The 17699-nt window shown below is 40.7% G+C and overlaps 1 protein-coding gene across 2 annotated transcripts in view; it reads right to left on the minus strand.

Moving 5' to 3' along the window:
- LOC120860803 (catenin alpha-2-like) overlaps positions 1–17699 on the minus strand; it is a 1410064-nt gene that overhangs the window by 108592 nt on the left and 1283773 nt on the right. For both annotated transcript variants that reach the window (XM_040236521.1, XM_040236522.1), the window contains one exon: positions 525–617. In XM_040236521.1, the coding sequence (XP_040092455.1) occupies positions 525–617 (93 nt within the window). The remainder of the gene's footprint in view (positions 1–524; positions 618–17699) is intronic.

Genomic DNA, 17699 nt, shown 5'->3' on the forward strand with positions numbered 1-17699 from the left:
CAAGTCAAAGACCATGCTGAAACCCTGGACCTTGCAGCTTCCACAGATAAGGGGATTTTCGGGGATTGAGAGGACAATCAAAACATGAGAGATGGAGTAGGTTATCAAATACTAGTCTTTTGTTTGCTCTTCTTTTTTTTAAGATATAGGTTTCCAAAAGTGTATATTGAATCAAGTCTTTTTAGCACAGATGGGGCAGAAATATAACTCTTGTTCTCCACATACAAGCATATAATTTTGTGAGGGAGACAAAGTGAATAGATATGGAGTGTTGAGATAACAATTCAAGACAAATAGAAAAAGTCAATAGGGGTAGAAAAGACAATAATCACTACAGTAATTTTGGAGAGACTGGAGCAATTAGCAGTTCTTTTTGAGAAAGGCAGAAGCTGAAATGGTCCATGACTGATGGGTAGCACTTTCCAGGGAGAGGAAAATGGACAAGGCAAGGAATGAGTGACATGAAGGCTGGAGTGCACAAGATTCAAAATATCAGCTTCGGAAACAAAGTGAATGTGGCTTACCTGAGGACACAGACTGTCAATCTGAGTGGCTGCCATCCGAACTAATTTCACCCCTTCCTCATTGTTGGAGATGGAACAGGCCAAATTGGCAACCTGTATTGAAGAGGATTGAAGTGAAAATGATGTTAGGGCAAAGGGGAAATCGGCTGCTGTGTGACTTTGCACCTTCCCTGGAGAGCACCACATCCAGGAGAATCCTTTCACAAAGAAGACAAAGGGACCCTTTTGTGTTCAACCGAATATTATCAGCCTTATGCCAGTAGGCATTTCTGCCAGAAGAGCAAGGTGTTAATAACAAGTCATTGCTTCAAGATTCTTGAGTACACACAATAATGCATTTTAACTGGGCTCTTCTTAACTCTCTTCCCCTCCATCTATACTCTCACTTGAACCTCCTAAGGCTGATTATTAACTGCAGGACACTGTGATTTTGGCCACGTCAATACTAAATTCTGAACAGTGAGAGAGATGCCGTGGGCAATACTTTTGATTTGAGACTCAAAGTAAACTAAAAACCAGAGTCTGTTACCCCCAAAGAACACAAGATCTGCCTGTTACATACAGTCTGTAGGGAAGATGTCAGTCTACCAGAAGTCAACTCAAATGCTTTCAGGGGCTAGGGAAGTCTGAGAAGTGTGTAAAAGGGCTAGTATAGTCCAAAAGGCAATGGAGGAATTAGAACATGCAGGTCTAGTGTAAAGGCATTCAAATTTGGTATTTTAAACATATTATATCAGCCGAAACAGCTGAAATGAATTCAAATTTCCAGGTCAAGCGTTTCAATGTGTGTCATTCCTTTTCTTCAAGGAGTTAGAATTGGTAATACAAGGTCAGACTGACTGGACAAGGTCAACACACATAAAGCAAAGATCAAAACACTGAATGCCTCATGAAGCTAGTGTCAAGAGAACAGGAAGGTGGGGATTAGAAGGGACAAAGGAGAAGGGAAGGGCTGCCAGGGCTGGGAGCAGGAGGGCCAGTAGAGCAAGTGATCAGCAGACAGAATCCTTAGGAGCCTCCTGGCCACTGCCTTTGTGTCTGCTCATTTCTGCCTTTCAAAAACAGATCACTTCCCTATTACACCCTTAATGCCCTGGTGGATTCGAATGCACTCTGCAAGCATATAGTATCTAAAGTGAAAGAACCACCACTGTGGAGCAGAGAAGCACACAACTGAGATCACTAGGCTCAACCATTAGCCAGTTCTGTTAAGTCACGTCACATTCGGAGGACTGTTTCCTTATCAGCAAAAGGAGATGGAAAAAATAGTGATACTAGGGATATATTTCAAGTTTATCCCAGTGAGAATATATGCTATGAGAAACCACAGATTGACTTCCAGAAGTTATCATATCATTTCTTACATTTTACACTTTACATTTGATTCTTCACATAATGTTCATTATGTTACTTAGTTTTCAAAGAGAAAGACAAATATGCCTTCAGTTCAGTTCAGTTCAGCTCAGTCACTCAGTCGTGTCCGACTCTTTGTGACCCCATGAACTGCAGCACTCCAGGCCTCCCTGTCCATCACCAACTCCTGGAGTTCACCCAGACTCACGTCCATCGAGTCAGTGATGCCATCCAGCCATCTCATCCTCTGTCATCCCCTTCTCCTCCTGCCCTCAATCCCTCCCAGCATCAGAGTCTTTTCCAATGAGTCAACTCTTCACATGAGGTGGCCAAAGTACTGGAGTTTCAGCTTTAGCATCATTCCTTCCAAAGAAATCCCAGGGTTGATCTCCTTCAGAATGGACTGGTTGGATCTCCTTGCAGTCCAAGGGACTCTCAAGAGTCTTCTCCAACACCACAGTTCAAAGCATCAATTCTTCGGTGCTCAGCTTTCTTCACAGTCCAACTCTCACATCCATACATGACCACTGGAAAAACCATAGCCTTGACTAGCTGGACCTTTGTTGGCAAAGTAATGTCTCTGCTTTTGAATATGCTATCTATATTGGTCATAAGTTTTCTTCCAAGCAGTAAGTGTCTTTTAATTTCATGGCTGCAGTCACCATCTGCAGTGATTCTGGAGCCCAAAAAAATAAAGTCTGACACTGTTTCCACTGTTTTCCCATCCATTTCCCATGAAGTGATGGGACCAGATGCCATGATCTTCATTTTCTGAATGTTGAGCTTTAAGCCAACTTTTTCACTCTCCGTTTTCACTTTCATCAAGAGGCTTTTTAGTTCCTCTTCACTTTCTGCCATAAGGGTGGTGTCATCTGCATATCTGAGGTTATTGATATTTCTCCTGGCAATCTTGATTCCAGCTTGTGTTTCTTCCAGCCCAGCGTTTCTCATGATGTACTCTGCATATAAGTTAAATAAGCCGGGTGACAATATACAGCCTTGACGTACTCCTTTTCCTATTTAGAACAAGTCCGTTGTTCCATGCCCAGTTCTAACTGTTGCTTCCTGACCTGCATATAGGTTTCTGAAGAGATAGGTCAGGTGGTCTGGTATTCCCATCTCTTTCAGAATTTTCCACAGTGTATTGTGATCCACACAGTCAAAGACTTTGGCATAGTTAATAAAGCAGAAATAGATGTTTTTCTGAAGCTCTCTTGCTTTTTCCATGATCCAGCGGATGTTGACAATTTGATCTCTGCTTCCTCTCCTTTTTCTAAAACCAGCTTGAACATCTGGAAGTTCACGGCTCATGTATTGATGAAGCCTGGCTTGGAGAATCTTGAGCATTACTTTGAATGCAATTGATGAGTGAGATGAGTGCCATTGTGCGGTAGTTTGAGCATTCTTTGGCATTGCCTTTCTTTGGGATTGGAATGAAAACTCACGTTTTCCAGTCCTATGACCACTGCTGAGTTTTCCAAATTTGCTGGCATATTGAGTGCAGCACTTTCACAGCATCATCTTTCAAGATTCGTAATCGCTCAAATATGCCTTATTATATCCATTCACAGGATACTAAACCCCCAGGGTATGAGGAGGTTCCTTGGAGGCAGAGCAAGAATTAATAAAGCAGCTTCTTAATTTCTTTTTGTTATATTGTCTCCACTCTGCTGTTTTTAAATTAATCTTTGTTATATTTATATTCTAGTGTATTTTTATATTCCAAATGCCAGAATAACTGTGTGGCATAGAATCGGTGCTCAATACATGTTTATTGAATTAAAAAATAGCCTTTAATAGCTTTTTAAAAATTGTATATAGTGATTTGGAATACATAATAAGTTAAAGATGCTCTTAAAGTTGTTAGTCCTTTAATTTGGCTGGACAAATTTTCACATTACCTTCTAGCACATGCTTTCCAACACCATGGAGCTAAACAAAGGCTCCCATATTCTGGTCCATTGTTTGAGACCAGAATGCAGTGACCCCATCCATGATGACATGAAAAATCAGGATGATGTGATGAATTTTCCAGAAAGATATATGCATATAATTTAAAATTCTGTCTTTAAACGCTTTGCATTTCCTCTATTGAAAATCCTTTTATTTTATGAAATGATGATTTTGGATGATGCTTTTGTTTGCTCCGTATCATTCTTGCTTTGTATGTAATAGAGACCTGAGGTTACACTTTTGCATTGCAGTGAATAATATCTAGAATTTGGCATATAACTCTATATAAAGACAACAACATTAAAACTTTTAAATGCTCCTTGAATCAGGTCTTGGGTAATATTTGTTTGCATCTTTGTAAGATGAAAAGTAAGAAAATGCCAGCACTCTCAATGAGATAAAGGTGGTAAACCAAGTATTCAATGGCTATTGACCTAAAAATATTCAGTTCAGTTCAGTTCAGTCTCTCAGTCGTGTCCGACTCTTTGCGACCCCATGAACTGCAGCACACCAGGCCTCCCCCATCACCAACTCCCAGAGTTCACTCAAACTCACGTCCATCAAGTCCGTGATGCCATCCAGCCATCTCATCCTCGGTCGTCCCCTTCTCCTCCTGCCCCCAATCCCTCCCAGCATCAGAGTCTTTTCCAATGAGTCAACTCTTCACATGAGGTGGCCAAAGTACTGGAGTTTCAGCTTTAGCATCATTCCCTCCAAAGAAATCCCAGGGTTGATCTCCTTCAGAATGGACTGGTTGGAACTCCTTGCAGTCCAAGGGACTCTCAAGAGTTTTCTCCAACACCACAGTTCAAAAGCATCAGTTCCTTGGCACTCAGTCTTCTTTATGGCCCAACTCTCACATCCATACGTGACTACTGGGAAAACCATAGCTTTGATTTTATGGACCTTTGTCAGCAATGTGATATCTCTGCAGTGGCACCCCACTCCAGTACTCTCGCCTGGAAAATCCCATTGACGGAGGAGCCTGATGGGCTGCAGTCCATGAGGTCGCTAAGAGTCGGGCACGACCGAGCGACTTCACTTTCACTTTTCCTTCCATGCATTGGAGAAGGAAATGGCAACCCACTCCAGTGTTCTTGCCTGGAGAATCCCAGGGACGATGGAGCCTGGAGGGCTGCCGTCTATGGGGTCGCACAGAGTCGGACACGACTGACGCAACTTAGTAGTAGTAGTAGTAGTAGTAGGTTTGTCACAGCTTTTCTTCCAAGAAACAAGCATCTTTCATGGCTGCAGTCACTGTCCGCAGTGACTTTGGAGCCCAAGAAAAGAAAATCTGCCACTGCTTCCACTTTTCCCCCTTCTGTTTGCCATGAAGTGATGGAACTAGATGCCATGACCTTAGTTTTTTGAATGTTGAGTTTGAAACTGGTGTTTTTACCCTCTAAGTCGACTTAAAATCAGAATTTCATTTGCCATGTATTCTAAACACCCTCAAAATATTTCCAACATGATACTAAGAATTTCACTATCTCCAAAGGCAGGCTTGTGTATTTTAAGTTGGTTATGGACTTAATCCAAATCCTTATCTTTCTTATTTTCTTTTGGCTTACCTTTGTGCTTCTCACTGGACTCACTGACATAGCAGTGCCTCTGAATATGGTTTTATATATTGTGATTTTGAGAATTCTAGCATCCAGCACTAAGTTTCAGTCTAGAAGTAACTACCAATCAATAACACAGCTTTAAATGCCAGTGAATATTTTAACACCAGTACAAGACTACTGTACACAGTAGAAACTTAATGATTGGTTTGATCCATTGAAGGAGGACATGGCAACCCACTCCAGTATTCTCACCTGGAGAATCCCATGGACAGAGGAGCCTGGCAGGCTACAGTCCATAGGGTCACAAAGAGTGTCCAAAGTGCACTCACACACATACACATACCTATTCTTTAACTACAGTGTTTAAGTTATCAGAAACTCTCTAGTGAAATAAAATGTCCTATTTTTCAAATCACAATATTTTCTCCTTTAAAAAAATTAGCATGATAGTCTTCATAAGGAGATGGGAAAGAGAAGGGAATAGTAGACTAGAATCAGTAGACATTTGGGAAAAAAAAATGAGTAAAAAAACAAACAATAGACCATTAACAGTTTAGTGTTATGAGACTGTAAACCAAAACTGAGTGATATGGTTGTATTTACTAGAATTTCAAAACCTGCTCAAATCAACTAAACAGATAACATTTACAGGCTGGAGCTGGCCTCTGCTTTCTCTACTTCTGAATTGTTTACAACTTAGCTTGGCAACAAGAGTCAATTGCCTTCCTAGGAGCTCAGAAAACAAAGTCAATCATCAACTATTAAATGTTGGGCTATTTAGATTGATTTGTGATTTCTGGAAATAACTAGGCCATGAGTAAATGTGGCATAGCTCCTTGGTGAGCTAATGGTACTAAATTTCCCAAGACTCTCAGCAAGGAAGCCCTCCTCCCTGACTTCTGAAAGCATAATGGATTTGGGAAGTAAAAGCTAAAAAGACTGAGTCAAGTCTTCTATATTTGACTTAGTGGCTTAATAACTGGTTATCTTGGAGTATAGAAGGAAGTTTAGCTGCGTTCACTAAATCGTATGCTGCTGACTGCAGGAGCTTTAAGGGTTCCGAAAAAAAAAAAAAAAACGCCCAGTAGTTCTGGCTGGGAATCAATAAGCACATCATAGAGAGGTAAGATACCCATCTTACGATACTTTTCTGATTGCCTGCTTAGCACAATTTCATGGACTCAAGTTCAAAGACTAGGATACTTTTTGCTCTTCTGGAGCCACACAGTGTAAATAGGTGGGGCAAACAATGATATTGTTAGCAGTTTTAGAAAGACAATAAACTAGCAGGGAGAGCTGATGCTGATTCTCCTAAGAAAGTAACTTGCTCCTTAAACAGAATCTGTATAATTAGCATCCGTTTCCCAGCCCTTTAACCATCACCTTGAATGACCAAAAACAGAGTAGAGATACTCCAGGGACACAGATGGCAGAGTTAAAACTGACAAAATCAGAAATGTGTGGAGCCCTCATAAAAATACATTATGACTATTTTAAGTGTCTACTGCCCTGGCTCAGAAGGTAAAAGCATCTGCCTACAATGAGGGAGACCCGGGTTCGATCCCTGGGTCAGGAAGATCCCCTGGAGAAGGAAATGGCAACCCATTCCAGTACTCTTGCCTGGAAAATCCCATGGATGGAGAAGCCTGGTAGGCTATAGTCTGTGGGGTCACAGAGTCGGACATGACTGAGTGACTTCACTTCACTTCACTATTCAAAATGCAAGATGATTTTAATCAAACACACATCAAAAAACACTGCATAGCTCAAATTTCTGATGAACAGAACATCACAGCTATCAAATTTATCTGTTTGATTGTATACCTTGTTGATCTATTTGATTTATTATTTTTTTATTTTCAATTTTTTATTGGAGTATGTGTGTGCATCCTCAGTCGTGTCCAATTCTTTGCAACCCCATGGACTGTAGGCTGCCAGGCTCCTCTTGTCCATGGGACTTTCCAGGCAAGAATACTGGAGTGGGTTACCACTTCCTCTTCCAGGGCATCTTCCCAACTGAGGGACTGAACCCATGTCTCTTGTGTATACTGCCTTAGCAGGCAGCTTCTTTACCACCAGCACCACCTACGAAGCCCTTATTGGAGTACAGCTGATTTAAAATGCTATGATAGTTTCTGCTGTACAGCAAAGTGAATCAGCCATACCTATACATGCATCCATTCTTTTTAAAATGCTTTTCCCATATAGACCATACTCCATATAGGAGTATTGTGAAGAGTTCCCTGTGCTACACAGTGTGTCTTTGTTGCCTATCTGTTTTATATAGTAGTGTGTATGTGTTAATCCCAAGTTTCTAATTTATCTCCCTGTCTCCAGCTTTGCTCTTGGTAACCATATGTTTGTTTTCTATGTCTGTAAGTCTGTTTTTGCTTTCTAAATAAATTCATTAGTATCATTTCTTAAAATTCCACATATTAGTAAAATTATATGATATTTGTCTTTCTCTGAGAAAAATGTGGGTTCGTGTGGACCCACACAAGAGAACGTAGCTCCATCTCAAAAATTCCATAGCTTTGTTTGAACACTTAACAAGGAAAGTCAAAATACCGGGAAGGCTGTGCCTTAATTAGACATTTAAAATCTCTGCTAATATAGTTTTTAGGCATTTAACTCCAAAGTGATATGAGGTGCATCATAAAGACAAGAACGTTTTCTTATTTTCTATTCCTGGAAATCAAATTACGTTTTAAAATATTTGTAATTCTGTTCAGTTCCAGACACCAGCACATATTCAGTGCATTCAACCCCCACATACTTTATCATTTCATTAATTTTTACAGCTTCAAGTATCATATGGGTGTTTTTAAGAAGAACCTACTTTTGAAATAAAACAGAATAGCAACTCACAGGTTTATAAAGCACTTGTTTCTCGAGTTAATATTTCATTATCATCATAAATTTGAGGATAACCTGAATCTATTTACTATTAAAGGGGAATTTATGGAATTTACAATCCCCACAGTCACATGGTCACATAAAATCATAAAGAGAAGAGACGGTGATGCAAATTTCAGGCCAATGTTCTTCTCTATGCAATCATCTCAATGAAGAGTGCTATGGTCTCAATCTGAAGATTTATTCCATTACCTGTCCTAATACTATTAGGACACAAGATGGTGTTCATACATACCTATCCTGTATAGAATTTTAAGGTTTATACAAGACATACCTCCTATATTACAGTTGGCGAATATTTTAATTCAGTTAAGAGACAAAACAATATACTTATGAACTTCCTGGATACAGTAGATTTACTGGCCACCTTCACAGCTTGATTGGAAGAGAGCCCAAAAGGTCTGGCTGCCCCAGAAAATGTTTGCAGAAGTGTCTCTCTTTCATGCTGAGATATTATAAAATCCTTTTAAAATATAGCTGCCTCAGACCGAAATGAGTTTATCAACCAGATTATCAGTAACTGAGTTTCTGAAGGACTGAGGAGGCTTAGGCAACGGGGAAAATTTGATCAGAGAAGGATGGCTCAGGAGAGGTTGGCAGCTGAGGGCAGCATGAAGACACGGGATGGGGAGAAAATGGGAAACACTTTTTCTTGCTTTTGTTTTAAAGGACCTCATTAAAGTATCCGACCCTCTTGATTATTCTATACAGTTTTACTTTTTTAACACTGTATGATGGTCAAGAACCTCAGTTCTGGAGGCAAGCAGCCTGAGGTTTATATCTTGAAAAGAAGCAAGGTGCTTTGTCTATATTAGCCTCAGTCTTTTCAACTATAAAACAAACTAATTTAAAAAAACAAACAACCTAGTGCTCACAGATAATAGACAACAAACTAGAGATTACCAGTGGGGAGAGGGAAAGGGGAGATAGAAGTGGTGGGGTAAAATGTACAAATTATTAAGTATAAAATAACCTACAAGGATATACCATCTAACACTGGAAATAAAACCAATATTTTACAATAACTATAAGTAGACTGTAACCTTTGAAAATTGTAAATCACTATATTGTATACCTGTAACATAATTGGAGAAGGAAATGGCAACCCACTCCATTGTTCTTGCCTGGAGAATCCCAGGAACGAGGGAGCCTGTTGGGCTGCCGTCCATGGGGTCACACAGAGTCGGACATGACTGAAGTGGCTTAGCAGCAACATATAATTGGACAGCAATAATATTTCAATTAAAATGCTTCTATTTTGTAAATAAAGTCATTTGTATCATTTTTTAAGACTCCTTATATAAGGAAAATCGTATAATATTTGTCTTTCTCTGTCTGACTTACTTCACTTAGTATGAGAAACAGACTCACAGAGTTAGAGAATGAATTTACAATTACCAGAGGGAAAGCAGGGGGAGAGACAGATGGGGAGTTTGGGATTAACATGTACATACTACTGTTTTATTTTATTTTTTTGGCAAAGATTTTTTTTTCTTTTATTTGACACCAAAACACAAGCCACAAAACAAAATAAAATGAGACTATATAAAACTTCTTCACGGCAAAAAGACATCAGTAGTCTGTGGTTTGTCACACTACTGTATTTAAAACAGACAAACAAGGACCTACTGTAAAAAAAAATGCTAATAAAAACAAACATACTGGTGATAAGGTTGAAATGAAAAATAATTAGAGTTCTTAACCCAGCATCCTGCAAGGATTTGACAAATGTTATTGTCATACTGTGCATTAAATTGAAAGTCCACTTTAAAATAAATTAAATACTTTAAAAATACCCATCACTAATGTATTCAGCCATTCAATATTGAGTACCCTAGATGTGCAGTATACTGAAGATACAGAGGTGATCAAATTAAATATTATTTATATTCCCTAGAGAAGCTCATATTTAAATTAGACAAGTATATACACTTTATAGATCACATAGTGAAGATTACGACAAAGGAAATAAAATGGAAGCAATGACAGAGGTCAACATTATGAATGATCACTGATTGCATCCTTCAGTTAAAATTTTTATAAAGTTGCAATCTTAGTATGTACCTTTGTATCACTGTTCAATCTCTTACATTGCAAATACTTTTCAAAGTCTATATACTTGTAGTTAATTTTTTTTATAATTGAATAACATCCCCAAATGTTTCTGCTTTATTATTTGGCAAGTTATTTCCCTGTTGCCATACATTTAAAGGACTCTCCAATGTTTGCTATTACCAAAAACAGAGTAACATATATCTTTAGGCATCCAATTTTTGCTCCTGTCAGAAGTGGACTTTCTGGGTCAGGGAAATATGATACTCGTTTACATATGGCCATGTGCTTGCTGAAAGGTCCCCACAAGGCAAGATTTACTAATTCTCCAACGTCACCAGCATTACATCCTACACTCCTCGATACTGTTTCTCCTTGCCTTTTCGACCACCACTTAAGCACCAACCTTCATTCTACAAACCATAAGTGTAAATCAGGATTGCTTAAAAAGTCTCTTCATGGTTTCCCAGCTACACTGTAAATTCTTGCAGGATGGAAGCCTCTACTATACCTAGCAAATAGATGGGATCACAGGTGTATGAGTGTGTGTGTGTGTGTGTTAGTCGCTCAGTCACTCAGTCATGTCTGACTCATTGCAACCCCATGGACTGTGGTCCACCAGGCAACTCTGTCCATGGAATTCTCCAGTCAAGAATACTGGAGTGAGTAGCCATTCCCTTTTCCAGGGGATCTTCCCAACCCAAGGATTGAACACACATCTCCTGCAGTGCAGGTGGATTCTTTACCATCGGAGCCACCAGGGAAACCCTGAGATCAATAAAGGTACTCAGTCCTACTTTTTGAATTTATTAAATCCTGCTTCCTTGGACTGCAAGGAGATGAAACTAGTCAATCCTAAAGGAAATCAACCCTGAATGTTCATTGGAAGGACTGATGCTAAAGCTGAATCTCCAATAATTTGGCCAACTGATGTGAAGAGCTGACTCACTGGAAAAGACCCTGATGAAGGCAAAAGGAGAAGTGGGTGGCAGAGGATGAGATGGTTAGATAGTGGCACCGACTCAATGGACATGAACTTGAGCAAACTCAGGCAGATAGTGTAGGACAGGGAAGGCTGGCATGCTGTAGTCCATGCAGTTGCAAAGAGTCAGACATGACTGAGCAACTGAACAGCAACAACAAATCCCACCAATTCCCTTTATGTGGTACAAAGGAGAACCCCATTCAACTTGTCACAGTCTAGTCATACCAAGGAAGGCCCCGAGTTCTATGATCTAGAATTTGGCCCAGTTCTCTGGGCCATCCTTTGTACTTCATCATCAAACTGGCATTCAGATGCTAAGACCAAATGAAACTTATACCACATCCTGCCACACGGTGCTGAAAAGCAATTTCTTCCTGGTCCCACTGGTCTCTGTACCCTGGCTGGTACTTTGATGTCTCTGAGAACACAAATTCGCATTCCTAGGGCTCCTCAGGGATGGAACGGCCTGTGCTCCAAGTACACATGTACCACTAGCAAATGCTGTTTGCATGCCTCTGCCCAAATTAAAGTGATCAGTCTGCCCTGGTGACTCTAATGAAGGTAATCACCAGCTCACATTCTCATGAACAAATTGATGTGCCCACTTTGTAGCTGAATCACTCAGCATAAATCTATGCCCTTCATATAAAACCACAGTAGCTTAAAACAATGCAATAAAGCATCACCTAATGTTTTCTTGATGCCTGTTCATCAATAATGTGGTTGTGTGAAAAGGATAGAAGAGACTTAGAGTGTGTTATCTAAAGTCATGCAAGGAATGCAATACTCTTTTAATTACTGTAGGCCTTCTGGGATTTTGTTTTCTCAGTCCATTTACTGAGGAATTAAATTGTCACTCTCTACTACTATTTGGTCTTTCAGAGTCCCATGTAAGTAAATAAAATCTTAACCTATTTCCAGTGAATAAAACATTATGACCTTCATAGATGTGAAATGAATCCCTCCTTGCCTGTGAGTGGGGCCAGAGCTCCAGGTTCTGACTATAGCAGTGGAGAAGAGATGTGCTGAATTACCCAGAACTTGACTTTTCGCAGGAGCCAGGTAGTGTCTGAAGCAGATTCAGATAATAAATGAGTACAGCTACTCTCTATAGCTTCAGTTCAGTTCAGTTCAGTTCAGTTCAGTCGCTCAGTCATGTCTGACTCTTTGCAACCCCATGAACCTCAGCACACCAGGCCTCCCTGTTCATCACCAACTCCCAGAGTCCAGCCAAACCCATATCCATCGAGTCAATGATGCCATCCAACCATGTCATCCTCTGTTGTCCCCTTCTCCTCCTGCCATCAATCTTTCCCAGCATCAGAGTCTTTTCCAATGAGTCAACTCTTCTCATGAGGTGGCCAAAGTATTGGAGTTTCAGCTTCAATATCAGTCCTTCCAATGAACACCCAGGGCTGACCTCCTTTAGGATGGACTGGTTGGATCTCCTTGCAGTCCAAGGAACTCTCAAGAGTCTTCTCCAATACCACAGTTCAAAAGCATCAACTCTTCGGCGCTCAGCTTTCTTGACAGTCCAACTCTCACATCCATACATGACCACTGGAAAAACCATAGCCTTCCCATTTTCCAGGGCTTTTCCCACCCATATTTTGCCTAAAGGGTTAGTGTCTCAATCGTGTCCAACTCTTTGGTACCCATGACCTGTAGCTCACTAGGCTCCTCTGTCCATGGAATTCTCCAGGCAAGAAAACTAGAGTAGGTAGCCTTTCCCTTCTCCAGAGGATTTTCCCGACCCAGAGGTTGGAACTGGGCCTCCCACATTGCAGGCATATTCTTTACCATTTGAGCCACCAGGGAAACCAGGTGGTAATCCAAGTCCCTCAATCATCATAGAGGAAAAGACAGACAGTGCTAAATGTTTGCTGTCCCTCATGCTCATTAACAATGTAGACAAAGCCATCCATGTGTAGAAGCATGCTCAAACCCCCTCCCCCTCCCACGTGTTTATGCTCATCCTTGTTCTACTTTTTTTACCTGCCTTCACACTCTGGTTCCTGATACCTGATTCAAGTTCTCCTTTGCATAACACCTATGAGTTGTTGTTTTTTTTTCTGAGCTATTCAACATCATCAGTGAGTGGATATACTCTCCCTCACTTTCATTACAGCTGTAGCTATGATAGCTTTTTCTTAACTCTGTTCTGACACACAGCTAAATTCTCCTGATTTCATGCATAGCCAAAGTTTTACAAGTCCCTCCCAAAGTGGAGAGTCCTTTGAGGAAGGCACAGCGATGTCTTCCTTCTATGGGCCACAAGCTGTACAGATGTCTACAAACATATCAGTGCCTTGCTCTGCTTTGAAATCAAACACACTTCTATGATGTCCAGAGAACAGGACAGAGTTGAGCCAGAGAGGGAGCAGCAGAGTTAGTTCCTGTGACCTGGGAACCATCTCTGAAAGGGCCCTGCCACATGGAGTCCCTTTCCTTCCAATGTGACCTTCAAGAAATCATCATTTTGTTGGTCAATAGATTCAGCCATCACAGTCCAGTGTTGTAACCAGGCTTGAACCCCAGATGCAGACCAGTTTCATCTGTGCGCCATCAGGAGACCACAGCCACGGGTATGTGGAAGGAGCAACTGACCTTGGAAAAGCGCATGAGGGTTCCCAGCCAAGGTTACGCTCATAACCAAGACTCAAAGGAATAGGCTGTGCCTACAATGCCCTTCTCGTGTGCCTTGGCTTAGTGACTTTCTACCAGAGGACTGTTTTTGCTATCATCCTCTGTGGGTCACCTTTTTCCCTGAGCTGGATCAGTCATCTGGGTGAATGGTCAGTCAGCCTGACCTTTCAATCTGCTACATAATAAAGCTAAAGATGGCCTTCTGAGGAATCGTCCCAGAGAAAAGCAAATCAGGAGGCAATTCTATGCATCTTCTTATTTCTGTTTAGTTTTATGCTTTCTGGGCTAGCCGATTATTTAATGATTGCCTTTTGCCTGAAATAGGCTCCACATTATTTTTCCCATGGGATCCAGGTTTAGCAAACATATTCACTGTGGGAACACCAATAATATTGTGAATGTACATACAGAGAAAGGGAGAGAGAGAAAGAGAGCTATGAAGATATTTCATTTATGAAAATGCTCTTGGTTAAGTAAGTGATAGTTATAATTACTATTTAAACATTCCCTGAAGCCTAGGAAAATTCCTAACTTTTGAAGGATTTAATACCTACATTTCACATAGAATATCTTATACATACTGATACATAGTGGAGAAGAAAATGGGAATTCATTCCAATATTCTTGCCTGGAGAATCCCCTGGACAGAAAAGCCTGGTAGGCCAGCCCATGGGGTCGCAAAAGAGTTGGACACGACTGAAGTGACTTAGCACTGATACCTAGGTGTACATTTCTTCCTTGGCAATATTTAATGATGAAATATGAGTAACAATCTATGTGTGTGCATGCTCAGTCACTCGGACGTGTCTGACCCTTTGTGACCCCATGGTGTAGCCCACCAGGCTCCTCTGTCCATGAGATTTTCCAGGCAAGTATGCTGGAGTGGGCTTACAATCTCTGCCCATGGGCCAAGTGTAGTCAGTGGCTTGTTTCCATATGGTCTTCAAGTTAAGAATATCACACACACAAATGTGAGACACTGTTCACAAAATCTAAAATATGTACTGTTGCTGCTGCTGCTAAGTCACTTCAGTCATGTCCAACTCTGTGCGACCCCATAGATGGCAGACCACCAGGCTCCCCTGTCCCTGGAATTCTCCAGGCAAAAACACTGGAGTGGGTTGCCATTTCCTTCTCCAGTGCATGAAAATGAAAAGTGAAAGTGAAGTTGCTCAGTCGTGTCTGACTTAGTGACCCCATGAACTGCAGCCTACCAGGCTCCTCCGTCTATGGGATTTTTCAGGCAAGAGTACTAGGGTGGGTTGCCATTGCCTGCTCCGAAATATGTACTATTCTTAATGCTGCTGCTGCTGCTGTCACTTCAGTCGTGTCTGACTCTGTGCGACCCCACAGACAGCAGCCCACCAGGCTCCTCCATCCCTGGGATTCTCCAGGCAAGAACATTGGAGTGGGTTGCCATTTCCTTCTCCAGTGCATGAAAGTGAAAAGTGAAAGTGAAGTCACTCAGTTGTGTCCAACTCTTCCCAACCCCATGGTCTGCAGCCTACCAGGCTCCTCCGTCCATGGGGTTTTCCAGGCAAGATTACTGGAGTGGGACTACTCTTAATAAAAGTTTGCTAACCCCTTGAATATCGTATATATTCTGGTGTTTCTCAGTTTGTGGACCAGGATGTGAATGGTGCTAAGTATCCCTATTCTGAAAGCCTTTGCCTCTGTTCAGTGAGGCCCTTTGTGCTCCTACCATTTCCCAAGCTCTTCTCCAGTGACGGTCTTCAAAGGAAAGGACCTTTTTATTCCTCATTCTTTCATGTACTTATATTTACCTAAACTCGGTTACATCACTCATCATTTCACCAGATATAACTTTTCCAAAAATCCAATCTATCCCCAGGGACTAAAGAGCTTCTAATTTGAGAATGTTCCAAATAATATGTCCAAGACTTTTAAGGGAATTCATAAAGAATCAGTGCAAAGAGCATGTTGGAGGCAGAATTTCTAGAATATGGGCAAAACTCCCAAAGGGTCCACTTGGAAGAAAGACAGCACTCATTTGGATGAATATGCTTCATATTAGCAGCATAATAATGTGGTTGTAACTTCTATGTGCCAGGACACATTAGATCCATAATAAAGCCTAACAGGTGGAGTCTAGCTCACTGTTTCAGAATGAGAGATGATGGAATGGAGTATTGCTTCTCAAACCACTCTCCACAGGCTAGTACATTTGTTTTACCTTTTTAAAAGAAATATCCCTATATCACCACTTTTTCAAATCTGCAGAATTAAAGAGCCTGAGATTTTTTTTAACACTTTAATTAAATAAGCCAAATTACTTATTATTCATGATTATTCTGGGTACAAGTGAGACCCTGTGATTTGACACCAAAAGCACATTTTCCTGGCCACTCAGGGAGCTGAAATCAAGTGGGTCATACTGTTCACAGATTCTTTCCTCTGAAATGCAGACATATGCACACATAATAACCATATTCTCGTATCTTCTGCCACTAAAGTTATAAGCCTGACAAAAAGAGAATAAAATATATATAGTTCTTTAAACCCAGGATTCTTAGAGAAGTTTATATTTACATATCCAGGGAGCCCTGGATATATGAATAATGCTTAAGATACTTCCTTTTCTTTATTGGATTATAATTGCTTTACAATGTCATGTTAGTCTCTGCTGTACAATGCAATGAATACATATGTATACATAGATCCCTTCCCTCTTGGACCTTCCTCCCACCTCTCCATCCCACCCCTCTAGGTGATCACAGAGCACCAATCTGAGCTTCCTGTGCTTTACAGTAGGTTCCCACTAGCTATTTTACACATGGTAATGTAAATACATCAATCCTAATCTCCCAATTCACTCACTCCCACTTCCTCCCCCATGTCTACGTGCCCATTCTTTATGTCTGCATCTCTATTCCTGTCCTGGAATCAGGTTCATCTGTATCATTTTTCTAGATTCCACATACATGAATTAATAGTAATATTTGTTCTTCTCTTTCTGACTTACTCTGTATGACAGTTTCAACATTCCTAATTTCATTCAATTCTCACAATGCTTAGAATAACACATGAAGAGTTAAAATGTGTTAATTGTGCATTTTCTTACAAAGATTTATAAGCATTTTCTCATTATATCTTCACAAAACCCTATGAGGTAGGTAATATTATTGGTCAGTTTCATAGATGAGGAAACTAAGACCCAGAGAGGCTCAGGAGCTTCTTTATTGGTCATATAAGAGTAAGCAGGAAAATTAGGTTTGACCTCCCACAACCACACTCTAACTCCAGAGCATAGTCAACAAAATCCTATATGATGCTTATTTATTGCTCATCAAAAACCCTAAAAATGGGTAACAATTTGTTTCCAATTTACATATGATGAAACTAAGAAGCTGAGAAGGACTTCCCTGGCAGTCCAGTGGTTAAGACTCAGGGCTGATTCCTGGTGATAACTCAGTTGGTAAAGAATCCGCCTGCAATGCAGGAGACCCTGGTTTGATCCCTGGGTTGGGACGATTCCTTGGAGAAGGGAAAGGCCACCACTCCAGTATTCTGGCCTGGAGAATTCCATGGACTGTATAGTCCATGGGGCCGCAAAAGTCAGACACAACTGAGCAACTTTCACTTTCAGGGAGCTAAGACCGCATATGCCTCACAACCAAAAATCCAAAATATAAAACAGAAACAATATTGTAACAAATTCAATGATGTCTTTAAAAATGGTCCACA

The sequence above is a fragment of the Oryx dammah genome, unplaced genomic scaffold, assembly GCF_014754425.2.
Source record: "Oryx dammah isolate SB20612 unplaced genomic scaffold, SCBI_Odam_1.1 HiC_scaffold_11203, whole genome shotgun sequence".
In the NCBI taxonomy this organism is placed as follows: Eukaryota; Metazoa; Chordata; class Mammalia; order Artiodactyla; family Bovidae; genus Oryx; species Oryx dammah.